A 21,438-nucleotide genomic window follows, 5' to 3' on the forward strand; every position below is an offset into this window, starting at 1 on the left:
ACCTTTAAAAATGAATGAGATAAAAGAATTGTATTGTCCATATGTTACTATGTTAAATGTTATAATAATAAAGTCATCTTTATGGTCCAAAGTGTTGCACATATTTTTGAACAGCTAAAAAAACAATATAATATAAGACCGTGACAGCTATCGAAAATAAATTCTGAAATATAAACATAATAAAGACAAGACTAAACATGTCAAAGTGGTCTGTAGTTCGTCACTATAGCACCTTTATTTGCCCTTTGTTGTTGAATCAAATTCCTTTGGGCCTCAATAAATACTCAAATTTCCTCCATTTAACATTATGCCAAAAATATTAACCTTACTAAGAATTCTCAGTAGTTTTTATGATACATTGTTGGCACTGTGAAGGCATTGACTGCATGTTAAGGAAGCACAGTACAGGAAGTGCAGGAAGCAGAGCAGTAGCTGTAGGAGAAGCAAAACTGGCAGCAATAATAAAGATGTGGTAACAAATATTAAAAGCTCCCACATTTTTTCCCCACATATTTGAGCAGTCAGCTCCATACGGTCTGCATTTAATTAAGGCGTTTTATTGTTTGATAATCAGGAACTGCACATTTGCATGCTTTACCATGACAACAAAGTTCCACTCTAGTCTCTGAAGGTTGGGAAAAGTGCCTGTAAACTCATTGTGGTGAATAATTACAATGACGGAATGCATAAGGGAAAGTGAGGAAGTAAAAAACAGCTATAGCTCCTTTAAAGGTGCACTGTGTAACTTTTCTGGTAGGAACTCAGTCACAGACCCGTTTCCATGGAAATATAATTGCTTTGCCTGAAAGTTTTCACGGTATGGCATTAAACTCATGGATGTTGCATTTATTCAGTTACAGGTGTTTTACTGCTCAAATATGTTACAGAAAACATGCATTCCTACAATGAACAAGCTCACTTCTTCACAGATCTGACCTGTAACTTGGCCTGGAGGTATTGCAGGCTTGTCTCCATGGAAATAGATTAGTTTAATGCCATACTGTTGGACATTCTAGACAAAGCAATAACATTTGCATGAAGAAAAGCAGGTGGCGGACCCTCCACCAGAAAGTTACACAGTGTACCTTTAAGTAACTGATGTCAGCATTTTGAGATTCTGAATGTCTCTCCCAGTTCTTCACCTCAGTAGTCCCATAGCATCAGACATTTTCTTTCTACATTTTTACTTGTGTCACTAAAATATAATTACCGTTTGGACCAGCGGTAGCAGGCCTGAGTATGACCACAGCAGTTCATGCCCGGTATGCGATGTCCTCCTGACCGCTTGTAAATCATCCCCTCCCTGGACACACAGGGAAAAAAAATTAAATATTTTGCAACTTAAAATAAATATTCCTAAGAGCTTACAATGTTTGCACAGCTGGTTAGAGGAGAGAATTCAAAACAAAACTCAAGTGAAAATACTTACAGTCCTTTAGGTCCCAAGTCGTGAATGAAAGACAGCTGGCTCACATCTATAAACTCCATCTGAGAATACACAGGATCACACACACTGTATTCACACCACACAACAGGTTTAAAAGATTTAACTCAGTGTATTTGAGAAGACATTTATCAGCTCATAAAAATAAATGTATCTATTAATTCATGTGCAATTTAATATGTGGCCTTGGCAACTCTGTGGTATTTTAAGGAGGGCTGTTGTTGTGTAGTGGGTAACGGTGCTTTATAAGGTTTTCTACACATTAAAGTCACAAATAAATCTGCAATATTTTTAACTGAGCAGAATAGTTCTCATTTTCTAATTAGCCGCTCATATATTTATAAATACTGTATAATTATCACAACATCACAGTTCTTGAAATAGTGATATTGGTTAAAAGGTATACTATGTAATTTTTCTAGTAAGAGTCCAGCACCTGGTTGTGTCCATGGAGATACGGTAGCGAGGCTGTTTTCTTTGGAATGTACCATAGTATGGCATTAAACTTGCTTGTTATTTTAACTATGTGTTTTTACAATAAAAGAAAATGCACCCTACTGTAAGCCCATCTTTCCACAAATTGGACCTGTAATTTGGCTTGGTGCTTTTCTCCTTGGAAACAGATTTAAATTTAATACCATACTGTGAAAAATTCAAGGCTAAAAAAAGAATCTCCATAGTGTCGCACCCTCTACCTGGAAAGTTCCACAGTGCACCTATAAGATTACTTTTTTATTTATTTTTTTTAATGTCAGGTTTTAGCCATGATTCTCTTACTGAATCTCTAAACTTATAAATCACACACTAGGCAACAAAAATCTGTCATGTACATTTGTGTTATTCTGTACAAATATGGCAGAAATAAAAAATATTGAATATCACATTTTATATCACATTTTCACTCATGTTGCACAGCCGTACTTTACATAATTCAATGTAATATAGTCAGATGCCTTCACATTTTAGGTCCAAAATTACTTCTGGTTTAAATCTGGACAGCACTCCTGAGTCTGCTTTTCCTCCTGGAGTTTACAAGACGCTCAATGTTGTAAATATGTTTCAACATTAAACAGAGACAGCGCTGAGTAAATAGTGATTTAACTATGTCAGCCTCCCACAAAAGGAGTACAGTTTGTCTTGTGTTTACACTTAAATCAGTGGATTACACAGTAAATCTATGACATAATGTTATTATGTTATTATGTACAGAAGCTAATATGGAATGATTAATAATTGTTTTAGAGAAACGTAGGGCTGCTCAATTATGGAAAAAGATTAACAATAATTTAGGTTATATTTGAAATCATAATTAGTTCAAATAGTTATTTGAGTAGTATCAAAAATTTACCCATAGAGGAAAAACTGACAGCTTTTCAGTCACTGCAGATCAGTATCTATTCTCCAAATTTTGAAGACACATAATTCAGAACAGAAATTCATTGATGTTGCCGTTTTCCTCAAATACACAGTTTTGTGCGCAGTTCATACTAATATCTCTCTGTATTTTTATAGAAATCAGTCTGGTCAAACAAGCTGTGCAATCAGATTTGTTTATTTTAGTGACACATGTGAAATGAAGGAGCACACTGGAGAATAAATTCTAGAGGAAACCCTCCAGAGGGAATGACCCATTTCATCACCAACTAAAACACCAGAGAGGAGTAAGAGTGAGCCCTTTCCAGTTCTGTTTACCTGAACTCCGGTTAAATTGCAAAGAAAAAAATTTGCTCTTTCTCTCTCTATCGCTCCCTATCTCTCTCTATCTTTATCTCTCACAGTCATATTTGTTTCGGACAGAACATGCGTGTCTCTGATTGGCTAATCTACCCTTTAATCATGCCCATCTGCACTTTGGAAGATTAAACAGTGACCAGATTTGCATCTTCATAAAGTATTGGAGAAGTGTGTATTCTAGGTCCTGGGCAACCATTTTGTACTTCTGATTAAAAGTTGATTAATTGCACAGACTTAAAACATAGTATAAACATGTACTTCTAAGGGGAAGTTATATAGCATGTAGTATTAGTAGGATTACTCACAGTATGGTGGTATTTGCGATACATTGCCATCTTCAGCAGCTTGTTCAAATAGTCCTCTAATTGCCTCTGCAGAAACAATACACCATGTAGACCACTATTTCTTTATAAATCTTTATTATACAAATCCAGACATGCACATATGTAGCTCTGAGAACAGTTTTGAGCACAAGATGGCAATGGCATGTTAAAGTGTTATGGTAAATAAGAATTAGTGTGATAATTACCCTTCTGCTGGAGACCTGTTCATCGCGCACCAGCTCGTCTCCTTTTCCTTTGGGCAGGACGGGCATCTCTCTCACCTCACTCTTCCTCACCGTCCTCCTCCTCACCGTGTGGCTGCAAAACAAAGGCACAGGTCCAATTAAAAGATAAACAGGAAGCATTTTATTAAAGGGGAGCAGGCAAATACTTAATAAACATTGGCAGTGAAATGTTGTTATCGACAAAATGGCTGGAAGCAATGGACAAATGAGCAGTTTTTAATTAAATGTTTTGGGAGCATGAAATAACAAGGGACCAATATAAAACCCCCCCAAAAAACTTATTTTTGTTGTTAATGGGAAGTCCAACAAAAGGACAGAAAATGCTTAGTTTAAATGGCGTATATTATGTGATTTTTTATCTATGTTATAATGTTTTTTAGTCATCAAAAACATACCTAGAGTTTTGTTTTGTTTCATTCACACAAACTCTGTATATTTAGTTGTCATCTCAAACAGAAAACACTCTGTCCCACCTTGTGATGTCATGTGGTAAAACAGGAAGTGTTCCACTGTGTTTTTAAACTCTATACACTTTCACTAAAATCATTTGAATACTTTTAGCCTGGAACCTGGAATTTTCGATCTCTACTGAACAAAATGTAAAAGGTAGCTTAACTTAACTTTAACATCTTCATGACATCACAAGGTGGAACAAAGCATTTGAGCTTTGGAGAAGTTGACAGACTAATTATAAAGGGTTACTCAAACATGTGTCTATGAAACAAAACATAACTCCAACATTTTAACATTGCTTAAAGCTCACAAGAGTCATTATTTAGTAATATAGAGCCTTTAATATGTGGACAGTAATTATAATAATTTATATATTTATAAAAAGTATGTTTCATCAATAGATAATGTTTAAAAACAATTGCCTGAGAAAGTTGGTCAAGTGAAGTTACAAAGGTCAGATTACAGATTGGAAAAATGATATGGAAAATTGATGAGCACAATGATAATGATGATGATGTACAATAAAACAGTTTAAAAGGGAGTGTCTCCAGTTCAGCTCTTTATGACTAAAGTAATGGAACTCTAGGAATACTTTATTGTGGCTTGGCTGAGTGATAACACCTCTGAACTGTGATGGTTGATTAAAATATCATTAACACATCATTTTATTTTATGGTACACAAAAATCAGTTTTTACGAAAAAGACATGTTGTTATGAAAATAAAAATTCAAACTCAATTTGGCACTAAGAAAAAGGTTGGACTTTAATGTAATTTTTAACACTAAGTTATAGTGTTTATATGACTATGTTGTTCTATAATAGATCTAATATAGATCCAGACAATTCAAAAACTATATTAAAAGGTCATATTTTGGTTACATATATTATATATGTATACATATCTGTAATATTAGTACCTTCTGGTGGGCAGAGGGATCCTCATAAAAGTCTTGTAGGTCCTGAGTTCTCGGTGCAGTTCCATAAAGTGTTTCTCTTTCCTCTTCACGACCCAGGTGAACTCTCCATGTTTCAGCTCAATTTTAAACACAGCTGGTAAAGACTGAAACATAACAAAACAGCAATGGTCAGCTGGACATTATGAAAGCAGCTGAAATTGTGGGTGTGTGGTGAAAACATAAAGCATTTTGGGAAGGATAGGCAGAAATACCGTAACTTGAAGAGGGGGTATTATACATCTATGGGGTATAATTGCCAACAACAAATAATATATTTAGATTACAATATTACCTTTCGTTGTTTGGAAAATGCTATATTCACCAAAAACAATACAATCGGCGTGCATTTTGCTAATGAAACTACTGCACATTGCATCAGGTTTATATTTATGGAGAATTGCCATGTGGGAGCATGGGTGACGTTGGCTTGTGGGTTGAGCTTTGGATAGGACTGTACAGCTAACTGTAAGAAGGAGTTGAATAGGGCCCAAGAGAGATCGCTAAATTACTCACATGCATGGATGAAATCTAAAACCTCTTCAGGCAAGTTTTTGATGAGGGAACAACATTATCACATGGTAGAAAGCTTCTCATTCACACATATTTACTCTGATTCATTAATGTGTTCAAGTATTAGTCATTAACTTAACATTATAAATTATATTTATAAATCTTATATATTGATGACCCATTCCTAAGGCATTTGCATGTAAGATTAACTTGGAACTTTTTCTGTAGCTGTACTTTCAGGACCAGAAAATCATTTCAGTTGTTAACAAATAACTAGTAAAAAGCAGAGAAAAAAGTTTCCCATAATCATAACTGATTTCACTACACGGCAACTTCTGGTTTGCCATTTAGTACTATATTAGGTGCACATTAATTAAATGTCCTATATTACATAAAACTGACTCTTGTGGGTTTTTATTCATGTTACCATGCTGTTATCTCATCAAAATATACCTGAACCAGATTCACATGTTTAAGTAATGATTAGTCTGTCTACATCTCCAAAGCTCAAAATGGTCTGTTTCACTTGATGTCATGAAGTTTCAGGTTGACCAGCAACCTGTTACCTTTAGTCCAGTAGACATGGGCATTCGGAGTTTAAAAACACAGTGGAACACTTCCTGTATTACAACATGACATCAAAAGGTCGAACAGAGTGTTTTGCTGTGTTAAACATGAGTGAATGAAACAAAACACAGCTCCAGGTATGTTTGTGATGTGGAAATAACATCAGAACATAAATCAGAAAACACCTTAAAATGGGCCCTTTAATACCATGTACTGAATATGATCCTCACGCTGAAATAAATGATTAGATAGAAAATAAAATTAATTGATATAATCCCTGCCACAGCTATGCAATAATAATACAAAAATCCATCTAAAATATTGTATACCTTGTTGACGCTCCTGTGGTTGGAGAGGTTGAAGCGATCCTGAGCTGCAGTGAACCTCTCCACCTCCAGGATGCGCGCCGTGATGGGCACAGCGGGCATGTACACTTTGGCATTGGCCTCTTTGAAACCCACTAGGGCATAAATGGCTGAAAAGGGTATCCGACAGTCCCCTGGTAAAATAAAACACAGAATAATAGAGTTAGGGCACTCCGTTTAAACACTGGCTAATGTAGGAGTTGATTTGGCTGCAAAGAAGTGAGTAGGATGCTTCTTTTTGAAAGTACTGGAAGCCCACATGGAGAAATTGTGTAATATGCTTTGGTGTTGAGGTCAAATGCTGAGCTTGATTCACTTGACCAATATTTTATGAAGGAAATGGGCATGCAGACATCTTCTTTCAATTTTCAAGTGAAGCGCAGGCCAACTATGACCAACAGAAAGCGATTTTAAAGCAAACTTGAGGTGTCAAAATTCGTTTGCTATTCCTTGAAGATATTTGTTATTAGGGCTGGGCAATTAATCAAAATAAATGACTCAATTAATTCAGTTTTTTCTGCCAATATTATGTCAGCTTAAGCATGTGAGCAGCGGATTTCGGACTTAACAGAAATGTTTGTAGTTTTAGGCCTGTCACGATAACAAATTTTGAAATGTGATATATTGCTGAAGTAAGTAAATATAGATAATAATAAATTAAACTACTGAAATCAATGCCTAAAGTAGAATTATCCCCCAAAAAGTATTCTAAATGTTATATATTGTTAAAAAAAATATGAACTGCAATAAATAAATATTTATTGGTTACTGCAGTGAGTATAAATCATGTAATAAAATAATGTTTTTTACTGTAATAAAAAAATGAACACTAAGTAAAAAAAACAATACCTAAAATGTTTCCATCATAGTCTATCTCCTCCCCATCTCCAATGTCCAGCTCTCCTGCATCCAGACTTTCCACAAGTTCAGCCATTGTGATTCCGTCTTGTTCGTCTGACCTTTGACCTGTCTCCTCAGAGGTCACCAAGTTAAGGCTACTGGTTGTGGGCGGGGCTTTAGGCCGCATGCTTAGCAGCTGAACCCCGGCAGAGCAGGGCAGACCTAAGAAATAAGACAAGACATATTTAAACACAGAAATGTGAGTATGACAGGATTTTGTCTAATCTAAATGGACAAATGGACATGGCATTGGCTGTATTTTAGATAAGATAATTATGTAAAACTCGATACACAAAGAAACTTTTAATTAGGGTGATCAATAGTTGATACTGAAAGAAAACATTAAATAGGATGAAGTTGGATCTTTCCTTTCCAAAAATAGTACAAGACCATTTGGTAATATTAAAAGGAATTAACTTTATAATAACTTTATTTAAGTTAGAATTAAAACATTGTTTATTGTTTAACAAAATATTTCTATTTTCATTGTGGTGCTGAAATTGGTATTGAGTATCAAGTCTTTCCCTTAGTATCGAAACCTATGTTGAAATTTTAGTATTACAACTCCATACCATGTTTAAACTGTAAAACAATGTCAAAATTTGCACTTAAATGCACTTTTGGCATGTCAGTGGTATGATAACGGCAGTAGTGAAATGAAACAGAACACAGCCATAAAACATTATGACGGTGAGAATAATTTTACTATTTAAACATTAATCTATCAACTACTTATCGCCATAAACAAAGAGCTTTCTATTGTTTATGTTTATAACCGAGAACCAAGACCTAAAGCACAGGAAGTATAAGTTACTCTAAATATTGTTAACTCAGTGACGCTGGATAATACTTGATGGTACAAGCCAAAAGCAGCACACGAGCAGTTTGAGCATTAGTCATAAAAAACACAAAGCGTGACTCAGGAGATGTCGTCATTCAGGCCCCAGCACAAACCAGCCTGTGTCTCACTGCACTGACATAATGGTAGGCTGAGGAGGCTTAGGCGTGGTGGTACGGCTCTGACTCTGATTCTGCAATTTTGGTAAATCCACAACGGCTGGGCCAATTAAAGCTGCATCGTGTAACTTTCCTGTGGAGGGTCAGTCAGATGCTTTCCTCCATAGAGATGTTATTACTTTGTCTGGAATGTTTCACAGTGTGGTATTAAATCTATCTTCATGGAGACCAAACCAGACCAAGTTACGGGTCAGTTCTGTGGAAGGGCAACCCGCCCACAGTGAGAATGCCAGTTTATTTATTATTTTTTTTGCTCTTAGTTATTATAATATATTTTAGCAAACACAACTCCAGGTATGTTTCTGATGAAGTAACAACATTCTAACATGGCTAAAAGCTCACAAGACTCAATTTTGTGTAATATAGGATCTTTAAACTGATCTATATTCACAGAGACAAGTAGAGTCGTTAGGCCAAGCTACAGTTCAGATCTGTGGAGAGGAGACTGTATGAGGTATTTTTGAGCAATAAAAAATCTGTTACTGAATAAATGCAAGATAATGCAAGATAGATAAGTTTAAAGCCATACTGGGGGAGTAACAATCCATATCAGCCCACTGCTTCTCAAACTTTCCATAACACCTTCCACCTTAGAAAATAGTTGGCCTTCTGAGTGCCTCCAGATTTAAACCAGATGCGATTTACCAGGACCAAACAAAGCTGAAGTAGTCTACAGCAGGACTAAGACAACTAAGCCAGCCTTGTGTGTTAAAGAGTGTTGTAAAGGGCTCTGTAAATAAAAGATCAATCATTTTCAACACATTTGAGAAGAAACATCATTTAACAACAGAAAAACAAGAGAAGAAGAAACTGTCTGCTGATGAAATGACTGATGCTGCAAGACAGACAGTGTGTGAGACTTCTTTCTGGAGAAGAAATATCATGAAACATAATTTTATGTATAGTAACATCAATATTCTGAAATGCTTAAAACATTGTCATTGAATTCCTATAGTACGTATTCAGCTTTATGAACCTGACTTTCAAAATAAAATAAAAAATAATAAATGCAAAGTAAAATGTTTTGAGTATAGAATGTTTTAAGTTGTTACTTCTAAAACAATCATCATCTTAAAGGGCCCAGGTTACACTATAATGTTATAATGTTTCCTCATCACAAATACCTGGAGTTTTATTTAGTTTTATTCACACATGTTTAAAACACAAATCCTCCAAATATTTTTTTCCCGAGGTCCTCTCTCAAATGGGAAAACACGCTGTTCCACCTTGTGATGTCATGTGGTAATACAGTGCTCTCCTCCATTTTTTTTATTCCATACATCTTAACTAGAAACATGTGGATGAATTCAGCCCTGAATTTTACAATTTCACAACACAAATGTTAACTTGAAAACTACCACTTCATGACATCACAAGGTGGAACGGAGCATTATGGGCTTCGGAGATATAGACAGAATATGAATTAAACAAAATACAACTCCAGCCAAGTTTTTGATGAGGTAACAACATAACACGGCTTAAAGCCCACAAGAGTCAATTTTGTGTAACCTTTAATATCTCCAAATAGAAATTCTTGTTGAGCGGGGCAGACCAATGAACACATCAAAGCTTACAGTAAACATTTCCAGTCCTCCTGAACAAGCTCCAACACGCAGAGCCACCAGCCGGCATCAGATACTGCACTCTCCGACTTATGCAACCATTTCTTTTACCACTGCAACTGAGAATGCAATAAATACTTTCAAATCACATTAAAATATAGATAGGCTTATTATAGTCCGTGTTTGTCTTCTAGTGGCTTCCGATGGCCCTTTAATACTTTGGCTCTCATGGTACAAAAAAAGGACATTGCTTTGATGGAACATAGGAATTGATATTAAAGGCTATTCAAGGCCAAATTCATTCATATATCCATGGGCTTCAGAATGATGAATAATTTGCCATAGTGATTAGCAATTTAAAACATAATTTGAATCTGAAAAAAATCGATTTTTGTATTCAGGATCAAGGTATGGTATGAATCAAGTAATTTCCGTAAAGTCTTACTGTATATCTTTGGAATAGCCCACCACATTATAACAGGAATCATCTTACACAATTTCTGATTCATGTTATAATGCTGTTTCCTCATCAAAAAAACAAAAAAAACAAACATGCTGTTGTTGGATGATTCAGCCATGCAATTGCCCATCTCTCACGTGATATCACAAGGTGGATTAGAGCATTTTGAGCTTTGAATATGTAGACATAATAATAAAGGCTTACTCAAACATGTGTGAATGAAACAAAACACAACTCCAGGTCTGTTTTTGATGAGGTAACAGCATTATAACATGGTTTAAAGCTCACAAGAGTACATTTTATAGTTATATGGGGCCTTTAACTACTGCTAAAACAGACACTAACAATAAATTTGGACAGACATGACTAAAAACATTGGGAATACAAGAATAATAAAACATCTGTTATCAAGTTAAGTAATAAAAACCATAAACAACTGATAGCGTTTCCTCTTTATCTCCTTGTAAAATGTCCAAAAGGGGCATGGAAGGAATTTAAAAATACGTATATACTTAGCTCCAACCCTTTTCTACAATAAAATCAAAGTAATTGCATTCATTGGTCAAGATATTCTTTACAGTACATAGAAGAAAAATTTGGCAATGGCATGTCCTTATACCTGTGACACATAAAACCATAGGTATTTTTAACTGCTGCCTCTCTCCATGTCCCACCCCTCTCCCAGAATACCACGACCCAGCAACAGAAGCTTGACCCACAAAGCGCCTCCGTGGGGGTGCAGGGGGTCTGCTGTGGGGTCTAAGTTCAGAACATGTCAAAGCAGATGCACACTAAAGCAGCCCTAGAGACACGAACCCAGCTAGAGCAAATTATGGGTTATCTGTATTTCAGGGCAGTGCGTTCTGTTTCCTGCTTCCTGCCGGGTTGTCATGGCGATCTAAGAGCAACCAAAATATACTGTACAGAAGCAGTGTCCGCCTCTTCCTTCACGTGGGACTGTGCCTTTTAAATGTCAATTAGATGAGAATCAACATACTGTGAGATGATTTAATAGAGATATAAGTGGGATAAAAAGAATAATAAAGGTTAGCTTCATATATAGATTCAGTTCATATGGATGTGGGATTTTGTATGTAACATCACTGCAACACACCTGCTTGTCTTCATGAAATGTTCCACAGTATGCATTAAAACATATCTTGCATCTATTTCATTACAGGTGGTTTTAAAGCTCAAATAGACTAGAAAAAACATGTATGAGGGTGGCCGCCTCGAGACAGATCTGACCTGTAACTTAGCCTTGTAAGATTATCAGTTCGTGTATATATTGGGGTGTAACAATAACCAAAATATTGTGATATTGCATCGTCAAAAGTCTCTCAATAATATCATGGGCAGTCACAATATATTGAATCACAAGTTTCTTTGCTTAAATTCAGTGTTATGGTGCAGCAATAGCTAAAAAAAACAGAGGGAACTACATCAACCATGATCCTTTGCTCTGTTTTGGTGCAAACTACATGAAGAAATAGCAGTTCTAAGCACTTTTAAATCTCAGTTGTTTGAAAAAATCTTGTCAAGGCATTTTTAAGAGGAAAAAATAGCATATTCACAATTTTGTCACAAAATACCGTACCATGAGATGTCTATCGTGAAAATATCGTACTGTGAGATTTGGACATTGTTACATCCCTAGTATACGTAGATAGACAAATTTAATGCCATAGGGTGGACATTGCAGACAAAGCAATAAAATCTCCACGGAGACAAGCAACAAAGTTATATAGTGCGCCAATATTCAAGCTCTTTAAAAATGTTGAAAAGTAGCACCTCTACAGTTCTGTCCCTCCTATAATAGCTCGCAGCAATATATAGTTACATACATTCCTATATATTCCATGTATACTGCTAATTAGGATTACATGGATGGTCCCATATGTCCCACCCACCGCCTTCTCTCCCTCAGAAGTGTTCAAATGATCTGAAACTGGGCGTCTCTTTGGTTTCTTTGGCAGCACAAAAGCAGCTTCCAGGAAAAGTCTTCATCAGTTCACTTCATAAACTGTTTCGCAGCCAATTTCTTGAGTCTTTCTCATGTGGGAAGAAACTGCCACCAAACCAAAGATGATCCTCATACATGCTCAGATATTATAACATTAAATTGTCCTGTTACGCAAAATTGACTCTTGTGTGAGCTTCAAGCCATGTTAAAATGCAGTGATCTCATCGAACACGTACCTGGAGCTGTGTTTCGTTTCATTCAGACATGTTTGGAGAGGCAGACAGACTAATAATAAAGGTTTACTCAAAGCTTAAAATGCTTTGTTCCACCTTGTGATGTCATGAGGCGGTAGTTTTCAACTTAACAGCTAAATTTTATCTTTTGTTTAGTAGAGATTGGCAACTCCAGTGCTGAAATCATCCAAGTGATTCTAGTGAAGTTTAAAAACACAATGGAGCAGTTCCTCTATTAGCACATGACATCACAAGGTGGAACAGAGTGTTTTCTGTTTAAGAGAAGAATTCAATATGCAGTATTTGTGTGTTAAACATGTGTGAATGAAACAAAACACAACTCCAGGTCTGTTTGTGAAAACAGAAAATAGTGTTATATAGGCCCTTGGGCTTGGGTGAAGGAAATGTTCCAAAACTCAAGTTGTATTGCAAGTCATAGTGCAAGTTAGATATGTTCAAAATAAAGCGCTCTGGACTTCCACTAATGTGTAACTGATACTTGATCATGAAACTTACACTATGTAACTTTTCTGGCGGGGAGTTGGCTGCATTTTGTCTCCATGGATGTACTATTGCTTTGTCTTAAGAAGGGACAATTATTGTATTAAGATCATATGTTACATTTACACATGTTCTTTTTTTATGGCACAAAAACCCTTTGAGCTGAGTCACCTTTCCACGGATCTGACTAACATTTCCAGTGGAGGGTCCATCAAATGCTTTTCTCCCCAGAGTTGATATTTCTTTGTCTGGAATGTTTCACAGTATGGCATTAAATCTTCCATTTTCACAGAGACTAAACCAGACCAAGTTACAGGCCAGATCAGTGGAGAGGAAAACCCGCTCACAGTTAGAATGCCTGTTTTTGATGTATTTTTGACCTATAAAAACACCTGTAATTGAATAAATGTAATGTAGATCTGTTTAATGCCATACTGTGGAAGATTCAATGCAGAGTAGTGACATATTTACAGAAAGACGCAGGTGACAGACAGACACGACAGACCCTCAAATAAAAAGTTACATAGTGCAGCTTTAATGGTTAATAGTTTAATGTTTACTTATAAGTCATCCAAAAAACTGAATATGTTTAGCTGTTCCTTTACTGTAATATATTTGTTGTACATTTTGTGGTCCTCAATAAATGATCTAGGATACAATGGTGCTTGACTCAAACAGATTACAAAATTTCTAAATTTTTAAGAAAACCGGTTTCTCCTCCCGAAGTTGTACTTGGCTTGGATTCCAGATGACTCAAAGACTGCTGTTGTTCATGAAGGATGGAGAGCAGGATGAGATGTATTAAGTATAGTACAACAATTAAATAATGTCTTTACAGCTACAGTATAAACTGAGTCAAATTTCCATATTGTAAAGACTGCAATCATTTAAAAGGTGCATTGCGCAACTTTTCTGGTAGAGGGTCTGTTACTTGCATTTATTCATTACGGATGTTTCTACTGTTCAAAAATACAATAATTCTCTCTGTGAATAGGATCGCCTCTCCACAGATCTGACCTGTAATGTATCCTATAATTGTCTCCCTTGAGATACATATGTTTAATCTCTACCGTGGAACAGTCAAGACAAAGCAATAATATCTCTATGGAGACAAGCAGATGATGAACCACCCTCTTGAAAAGTTACAGTGCACCTTTAAGTCAAACAAAATAAATAATATAAAATATAAAGAAATAAATAGCAAATTTCCTCGTAATTTCAATGTTTGTCAAAAAATGTAGATGTTCTGTTTTTGGCATGATGACACTCACAAGTAAAAAAAAAAAAAAAAAAGAGACCAGGATTAGAACCACAGACATGCAAACTCACAGCAGTTTTTTCCATTTGTGGGTGGGATAGAAGCGAAGGAACATGTCCTCAAAGTTGATGTGTTAGAAACCAAAAATTAATAAAACAGCAAACTGTAGAACCTGGAAAGGGACAAATTGCGATCGCTCAATATTTGAATTAAATCGGGCTAAACTGAATAGTATAACACAAAACTAACCCCAGCTCTAAGACACTGGTCATCATTAAGGCTGCACAATACAATATAAGGCTATCAAGTCAAAATTTTAAGTGTTGCAATTACCAAATAGTAAAAGCTGCTATTTTACTGTATGCTGTAACTAGGGCTCAACGATTTTAACGTTTTTTCTGGCAGATATTGTGATTTCGATTTCATCCACGATTTTTTTCAAATCAAGTTTTAGTGCACATGAACATTTGTAAACATCGAAGAAACTTACATCACACCAGAGTCCTGCACTGACGATTTGACGCTGCACCGTTTGCGCACATTTGTTTACGCTTTACAGAAACAAAACTTAAAACCACATGACTAATTTACATAAACTATAAGCAATGAAAAAAAACAGCTTGCTCCTTGTGCCCTGATGTGGTCAGCTTCTGTCAGACTAAAGGACACGACTCAGAGGAATATATGTGTGTTCTTTCTGTGACAGAGGATGTGCTGATTGATGATGCTGAGTCTGTGCTGTGCTTCTATTGCATTGGAGATGGTTCATGTTAAACTTAACACTAATGCCAGGCTTAAATCCTAGCCTCCTAGCGTTGTGGTGGTGAAATTTAGCTTTTGCCCTTCCAAAAGAAGATTTCAGGGCATCATCTCCTCTGGCTGGCTGATCTGGTATTTCAGACCTTGTTCTCAAATGCATGGGATCCTTGTATTACTTTTAGGGATGCATCAATACAGCTTTTTCAGTTCCAATACCGATTCCCATACTATGGCTTTAAGTATCTGCTAATAACCGATACTAGCGCAGAGACTGAAAACTGCACTTACTTACTTACAATAAAAATAAAATAAGACAAAACTGATCCAGATGTGTTATGTAGCTGTTACTTATCTCTCAAGTAACAACAGAACAGCTCTGTATAAATAAAAGTTCAAACATTATGTGACTTTCTGGGCCAGCTACAGCCAGTAAATAGTCTGGTAATTAATTTTAAATCAATTCACCATATATATGTCCAATCAGGATATCAGTTCAAGTTCCTCATATTTCTGTCTTCTCTCAGTTTAAATTGTGCACTGTGAATGTGAACTGAATCCTGATTTTGAAACCAAAAAGTCTAATTGTAAAACCTGATGTAAATCATCAGGTTTGAGCTAGGATAAATTTAAAATGGCACATTATGAGGACCAAATTGCCATAAACTGAATCTCAAACAAGTATAAATATTGTTACACCCAAAGGAGAAGTTTATTTATTTTAACTGAATACTCTTAGATAAAAGATTAACCATTATCCACAGTCTCACAAAGAAGCTATTCATAGATATTAATTTTCGTCACAGTTTGGTATGTCCTGCCATAAAAATTATTCACAGGAAACTTCTCTTAAAACAATATCTCATAGATTCTCTGTTAAACTTTTGCAATGGCTGCATTTGGAGTCTTGTGATCAATAAGTGTAAAATTATTCAAAGGAACACTGCGGGCCTGGCTAACCATTAACAGTATGTCAACATGAACGCGGCTGCTACTGTCCTGCTTATTCATGTGGTGTCAGGAGAAATATAAAGTTGTGAAACGCATCACTGTCACTGCTGAGGTGTGAAGATGAGACACACATAGCCAAAATCAATTGGTTTTGTTTAGGATTCAAGAATTCATGAGTGTTTTTAAATGTGGTTTTCCAAAATAAGGTCAGGTTTCAAATCCAGTCTTTCTGTAAGAATTATTACTGTGTGAAGTTAGTGATTTGGTCCCTCCTTTTATCTCCATTTCTCTGGGATTCGGACTAGCACAAAGACTAGGACTCAATTTTCCTAATAATTCAAAATGATATTTCATTCTATAATACACCAAATACTGCAACATAATTCATATTTAAATTAATACAGTCTTGGTTTAATTCTGGCTTAGTCTGACTCAATGACTCTGGTTTATAGGTTAAGTTCAGGTTAAATCCAGTTTAAATCCGGGTTAGATCCGGGTTAAATCCGGGTTAAATAAATGTTAAATCCGGGTTAAGGTCAGGTTAAACCCAGGTTTAGTCTGTCTTAAATCTGGGGTTGGTCCGTGTTTAGTCCAGGTTTAGTCCTGGTTTGAGATAGACAAGTTTAACCTCTAATGTGGAACATTCTAGACAAAGCAATAACATCTCCATGGAGACAAACAAATGATGAACTCTCCACCTGAAAAGTTACACAGTGCACTTTAAAGTCATTTGCAAACAACAAAATGTCCTATTGTTTTTATTATTTAATTAATCATTGAATTTATATAGCACCTTTCAAGATACCCAAAGCGTTACATTTCATTATTCATTCACTCAACACTGGTTGCTGGTAAGATACTACTGAAGCCACAGCTGCCTTGGGGCAGACTGGCGGAAGCGAGGCTGCCAACCCGCGCCATCGGCCCCTCCAACCACCAGCAAACTCACGCACTCACCACTTTCATATTAGGCAATGTGAGTAAAGTGTTTTATATTATCAATTAATCTGCTAAGAAAAACACTGCCAACCCTGTAGTTCAGACTTTTACAATCATGTTCTGAAATATAATGTGATTCTTATATTATCAGTTCTCTCAAATGTTAATGTTTCTGGACATGTATATAAAAGATATAAATAACATTTTATCATAATCTCAATGTTTGTCAGAAAAATGAAAAAAGTATTGCAATTTTCTGTTTCCCTTAACTTTACTATACTATAAATTATATAATGTTATTAAAATCCATCACTTATCTAAAGTGGTATTTCAAGAGGTACTTTGTAAGAGCTTTCACAGTAACAGTCATTCATAACCATTTAAACCTCACCAGTGAATACCGATGAATAATACTATGGTAACAAGTGCATTTATAGTACTATATAGCCTGACATTTATTGTACATTACGCACGGTGCCAAGCTGGTCATGGCACAGATGGTACGGAGAGAGAGAGAGCGAGAGAGAGAGAGAGAGAGAGAGAGAGAGAGAGAGAGAGAGAGAGAGAAAGAGAGAGAGAAAGAAGACAAGCATGAAGAGGTCCAGTGGCACCTCTCTCTCTGCCCACTCCAAAGCTGCCTATTATCTAATCACCACCACACAGCGTGAGGAGGAAGACATGACCCAAAGAAGCAGACGTCATCATGGCTGGACGCACTGCTGTGAAAAACAAAGCATCGTTGTAACTGGGAGGAACTGTGGTCTCACTCAATCAACACCGAGCATGGAAATGTTATGATAAATATGGATTATATTGGGGGTATTTAGAAAAGATGAACTGCATGGACTGGGTGTTGAGTAAACAGTATGCAAACAGAAAAGGTCTATAAAATGGAGATGTATACTCCAGGCGGCTTTGGAAAGTTTCTTCAAATCCTAAACTGAACAGTATTATTAATGGTAGAAATAGCATGGATTAGAGGTGTCTGTGTAATCCCTCAGTCATTTTGTTTATTAGAGATTGTATTAGAGGTGGCCAATATATGAAATGATCAAAACATTCACAAAAATGATTGAAGATATGCAAACATTAGATTGCAAAAAGTGCTGATGAAAAATAAACATGGAACAAATTTTAGTTTTTTTCTTCTGAAGGGGTACTAAATCGTTTTTCTGCATTTGTTTTCAAACCAGAACAAGCACCACAGGTAAAATCCTGCAGCTAAAATAGTCCTGACCAGGCCTAGTTCAAGATCATGGAGATGGGACTCATAGCACATAGTGGTGTAGTGCTCATTGTTCTTGATGAAGGTCCCAGTGGCACTGAAGGATGGGTCAAATGCAGAGAAAAAGTAATTGCACCTTAACCATTACCTTGTTGATAATTTTACCGTGTTTTCACATTTATCCAACTGAAGCATTTAATATATAATATGAGTATATATGAAATACAATTATATGATTGAATGATGGAAGTAATACTACCATTGTCATTTGATTACCTGACCAGCCAGAACCACACGCTTTGACAAAACTTCACCAAGACAAGTGGATCTGGAGGCATATGCTGTGGCCCTGATTTCAGAGACTGTGATTGACAGGCGGATTAACCAATCAAAGAGACTCTGCATGCTCAGTTCATGTCTAAAGCAAACATTGCTGTTTACACATTACAAAGGAGACCTACATAAAAGACTGAGAAGCAGCACGGATTTTTACAGAATCATCAATCGAAGCACCAAACTATTATTTATATGAGGCAAAAGAAGTTATATATTTTGTTCTGAATGTTACAAGAATTTTGGAGAGATGTCTTCCATGTTTTAAGGACAAGTGCTACAAATTAGCAGCTGTGGTTGGACTGTTTTCAGTTTTCTGTTTTCTGAGATAAAGGGCAAACCCTTCTGGATTAAACAGAATGTAGAAGGGACTGGCTGGTCAGGCAACCGATATGATACTGGTATACAATATTGGCACAGATACTGAAAAAGTCGCTGGATCGGGTATCAGCGCCATGATAACAGTTAAGCTGATAACAGTCCTATTTTCCACCTTACACTGGTATCAGGTTATATCAGGTATCGGAATATATTTAAAGTCAAAGTATCAATACTGGTATTGGATCTGAAAAAGATAGATCGCCCCTACCTATTTCTTTTTCAATTATTTTAGGATTATCTCTATAAACGATAATCAAATTGATTGAATGAATGAATAAGAAATGTTCCTTTAAATGAAGGTGAATGGATTGTGAAATTAACCACAAATGTACAGAAATATCACTTTACACTTACTTTGAAAGAATACATGCACCTTTTGAATGGATATGTATATGTTTACAGTCCTTAGATAATCCCAACAGCAGTCGTCATTCAGGGTGCCATGACAAGAAAACCAGATTTAAATCCAAATTATAAGGTTTGTCTCTCATAAACCTAAAATTACTCCTGCCTGGGAAGTCATTTAGAGTAAAAGGTAAAATGAAATGACACCAATTATACTGTTACATTGCTACATTGAAACCTCCCTCTAGACTGCAACTTGAATGAAAAAAAAAAAAAAAAGTAACAGTAATAACATTAAAATTGTACCAATCTCTACCGCAACGGCTGTGGGGGATTATTTTGGTTAAAGATGCCACAAAACAATCTCCACTGTGCCCCACATCTGTAACTCATTTCCTCAATCTGCCATGTAAGACAAAATCCTTAACAACGCAGGACTACAATAGGACAAAACTACACATTATGTAAGAGGACCAAAATATTGGCACACATTCCTGGACTTCTTTGCTATTCTTTCACTGTCCAGCAAATTACTATTGATTATTGAACACATTTCTAGTGGAGGGTCCACCCCCTGCGTTTGTTATTGCTCTGGCAGAAATGTTTCACAGTATGACATTAAACCTTTTTATCATCATGGAGACCAAACCAGGCCAAGTTCAGATCTGTGGAGAGGCGACCCCGCTCACAGTCAGAATGTCTGTTTTTCAAGGTAATTATTGAGCAATAAAGCCACCTGTAATTGAAGGAATGTAAGGTAGAGCTGGTTAAAGTCATCCATTGAAAAAAAAAGAAGGTAACAGATCCTCAATTGAAAAGATACATAGAAAATACGCTTCAGAGTTAAAGTCCCAACAGGAATAGCAATAAAGATAGCATTGTATTTGGGTCATTGTGGATTTTGGCTGCGGGTGCCAATGGACAGACAGAGAGCGAATGCCAGAGGTCAGCAGTCAACGTAACGTGCGTATACAGTTGCAAAAAGACAACACAAGAAAGGGCTTGGTACCGACGGAGAGAGCATGTGGACAAGAGAAAAGAAAAGCTAAATCTCCTCTGCGTTCCCATGGACAGTCAGATGCGATAACTACCTTCCCAAGAGAATGAGAAAGGTGGCAGCTCGTAAAATGTTTTCCTATGGGAGCAAACAACAGTGCAGAGAGATTTTTTTTCGCCATTTTACGCAAACTACATTCAACGATATATGAATAGTTTAACCACGTAACAAGAAAAGAAGCTACACGTAAACACTTTTTTTTTTGCACAGTAAGTTGACAAGACTGTAAAATCATTGGTAGACATTCCCAACCTGCTCGTTTGGTGGCCGCGCAGCCCACATGTTGCTCGGGTTTTTGCCTGTTCCACTTGCGCAAAAAAAAAAAAAAGTGAGCGGAGATAAGTTAAAAAAAAAAAAAAACAGACTAAAAACAGCCAAAACGTGACAGCGGTGTTTATGCAGCCCTCCCGTCTCCTCTTTACTAAGGCTGAGAAAAATCAACAGTGAACTGTCCCTCAACTCCTCAGACAAGGCGGGACTTGCAAAAACTCTGGACCAATCAGATTTTAGAAACGCCTTCCACAAAAGACGCTAATTGGTCGGAAAATACTTAGACTTTTGCATATGGAGGAGGAGTTCTCTTGGGAAAAATATTGCAGAGTTTATCTTTTATCTCTTCTCTAGTATTCTTTTTTATTTTGTCGCTATATAACACAAACATTAGTAAACATATTAACAAACTGTAGCATTAAAAACACGAAGTTTTCAATCAATAAAAGTCAGCGTGTACCTAATTTTAATTGGAACTTGAAACTGCAGCAAATCCACGTCTCATGTAGAGATCTCCAGCGCCATCTCGTGGGTATATTTACGTACTACACCCCTTTTCCCTTTTGATACAGTGTGTGCGTGTGGTGTTATCATAATAGAGACTTTAACCTGTAATATATCACCACACCTCGGAATGGGACCCAACAAACCGCACGACTAGGATAAACCAATCACAGTAACTCAAATTC

At 36.4% G+C, this 21,438-nt stretch overlaps 1 protein-coding gene across 1 annotated transcript in view; it reads right to left on the reverse strand.

Moving 5' to 3' along the window:
• pld1a (phospholipase D1a) overlaps positions 1-20,891 on the reverse strand; it is a 44,800-nt gene extending 23,909 nt beyond the window's left edge. Inside the window, exons 1-8 of the mRNA XM_020921726.2 lie at positions 20,732-20,891; positions 7,448-7,660; positions 6,563-6,732; positions 5,118-5,260; positions 3,708-3,819; positions 3,484-3,549; positions 1,430-1,488; positions 1,211-1,303 (exon numbers count right to left, since the gene is read on the reverse strand). Coding sequence (XP_020777385.2) covers positions 1,211-1,303; positions 1,430-1,488; positions 3,484-3,549; positions 3,708-3,819; positions 5,118-5,260; positions 6,563-6,732; positions 7,448-7,625 — 821 coding nt within the window. The 5' untranslated portion in view covers positions 7,626-7,660; positions 20,732-20,891. The remainder of the gene's footprint in view (positions 1-1,210; positions 1,304-1,429; positions 1,489-3,483; positions 3,550-3,707; positions 3,820-5,117; positions 5,261-6,562; positions 6,733-7,447; positions 7,661-20,731) is intronic.
• Positions 20,892-21,438: the final 547 nt, after the last annotated feature.

This window comes from Boleophthalmus pectinirostris, unplaced genomic scaffold (assembly GCF_026225935.1).
Source record: "Boleophthalmus pectinirostris isolate CB_2022bp ecotype Guang Dong unplaced genomic scaffold, ASM2622593v1 HiC_scaffold_10, whole genome shotgun sequence".
NCBI classification, from domain to species: Eukaryota; Metazoa; Chordata; class Actinopteri; order Gobiiformes; family Gobiidae; genus Boleophthalmus; species Boleophthalmus pectinirostris.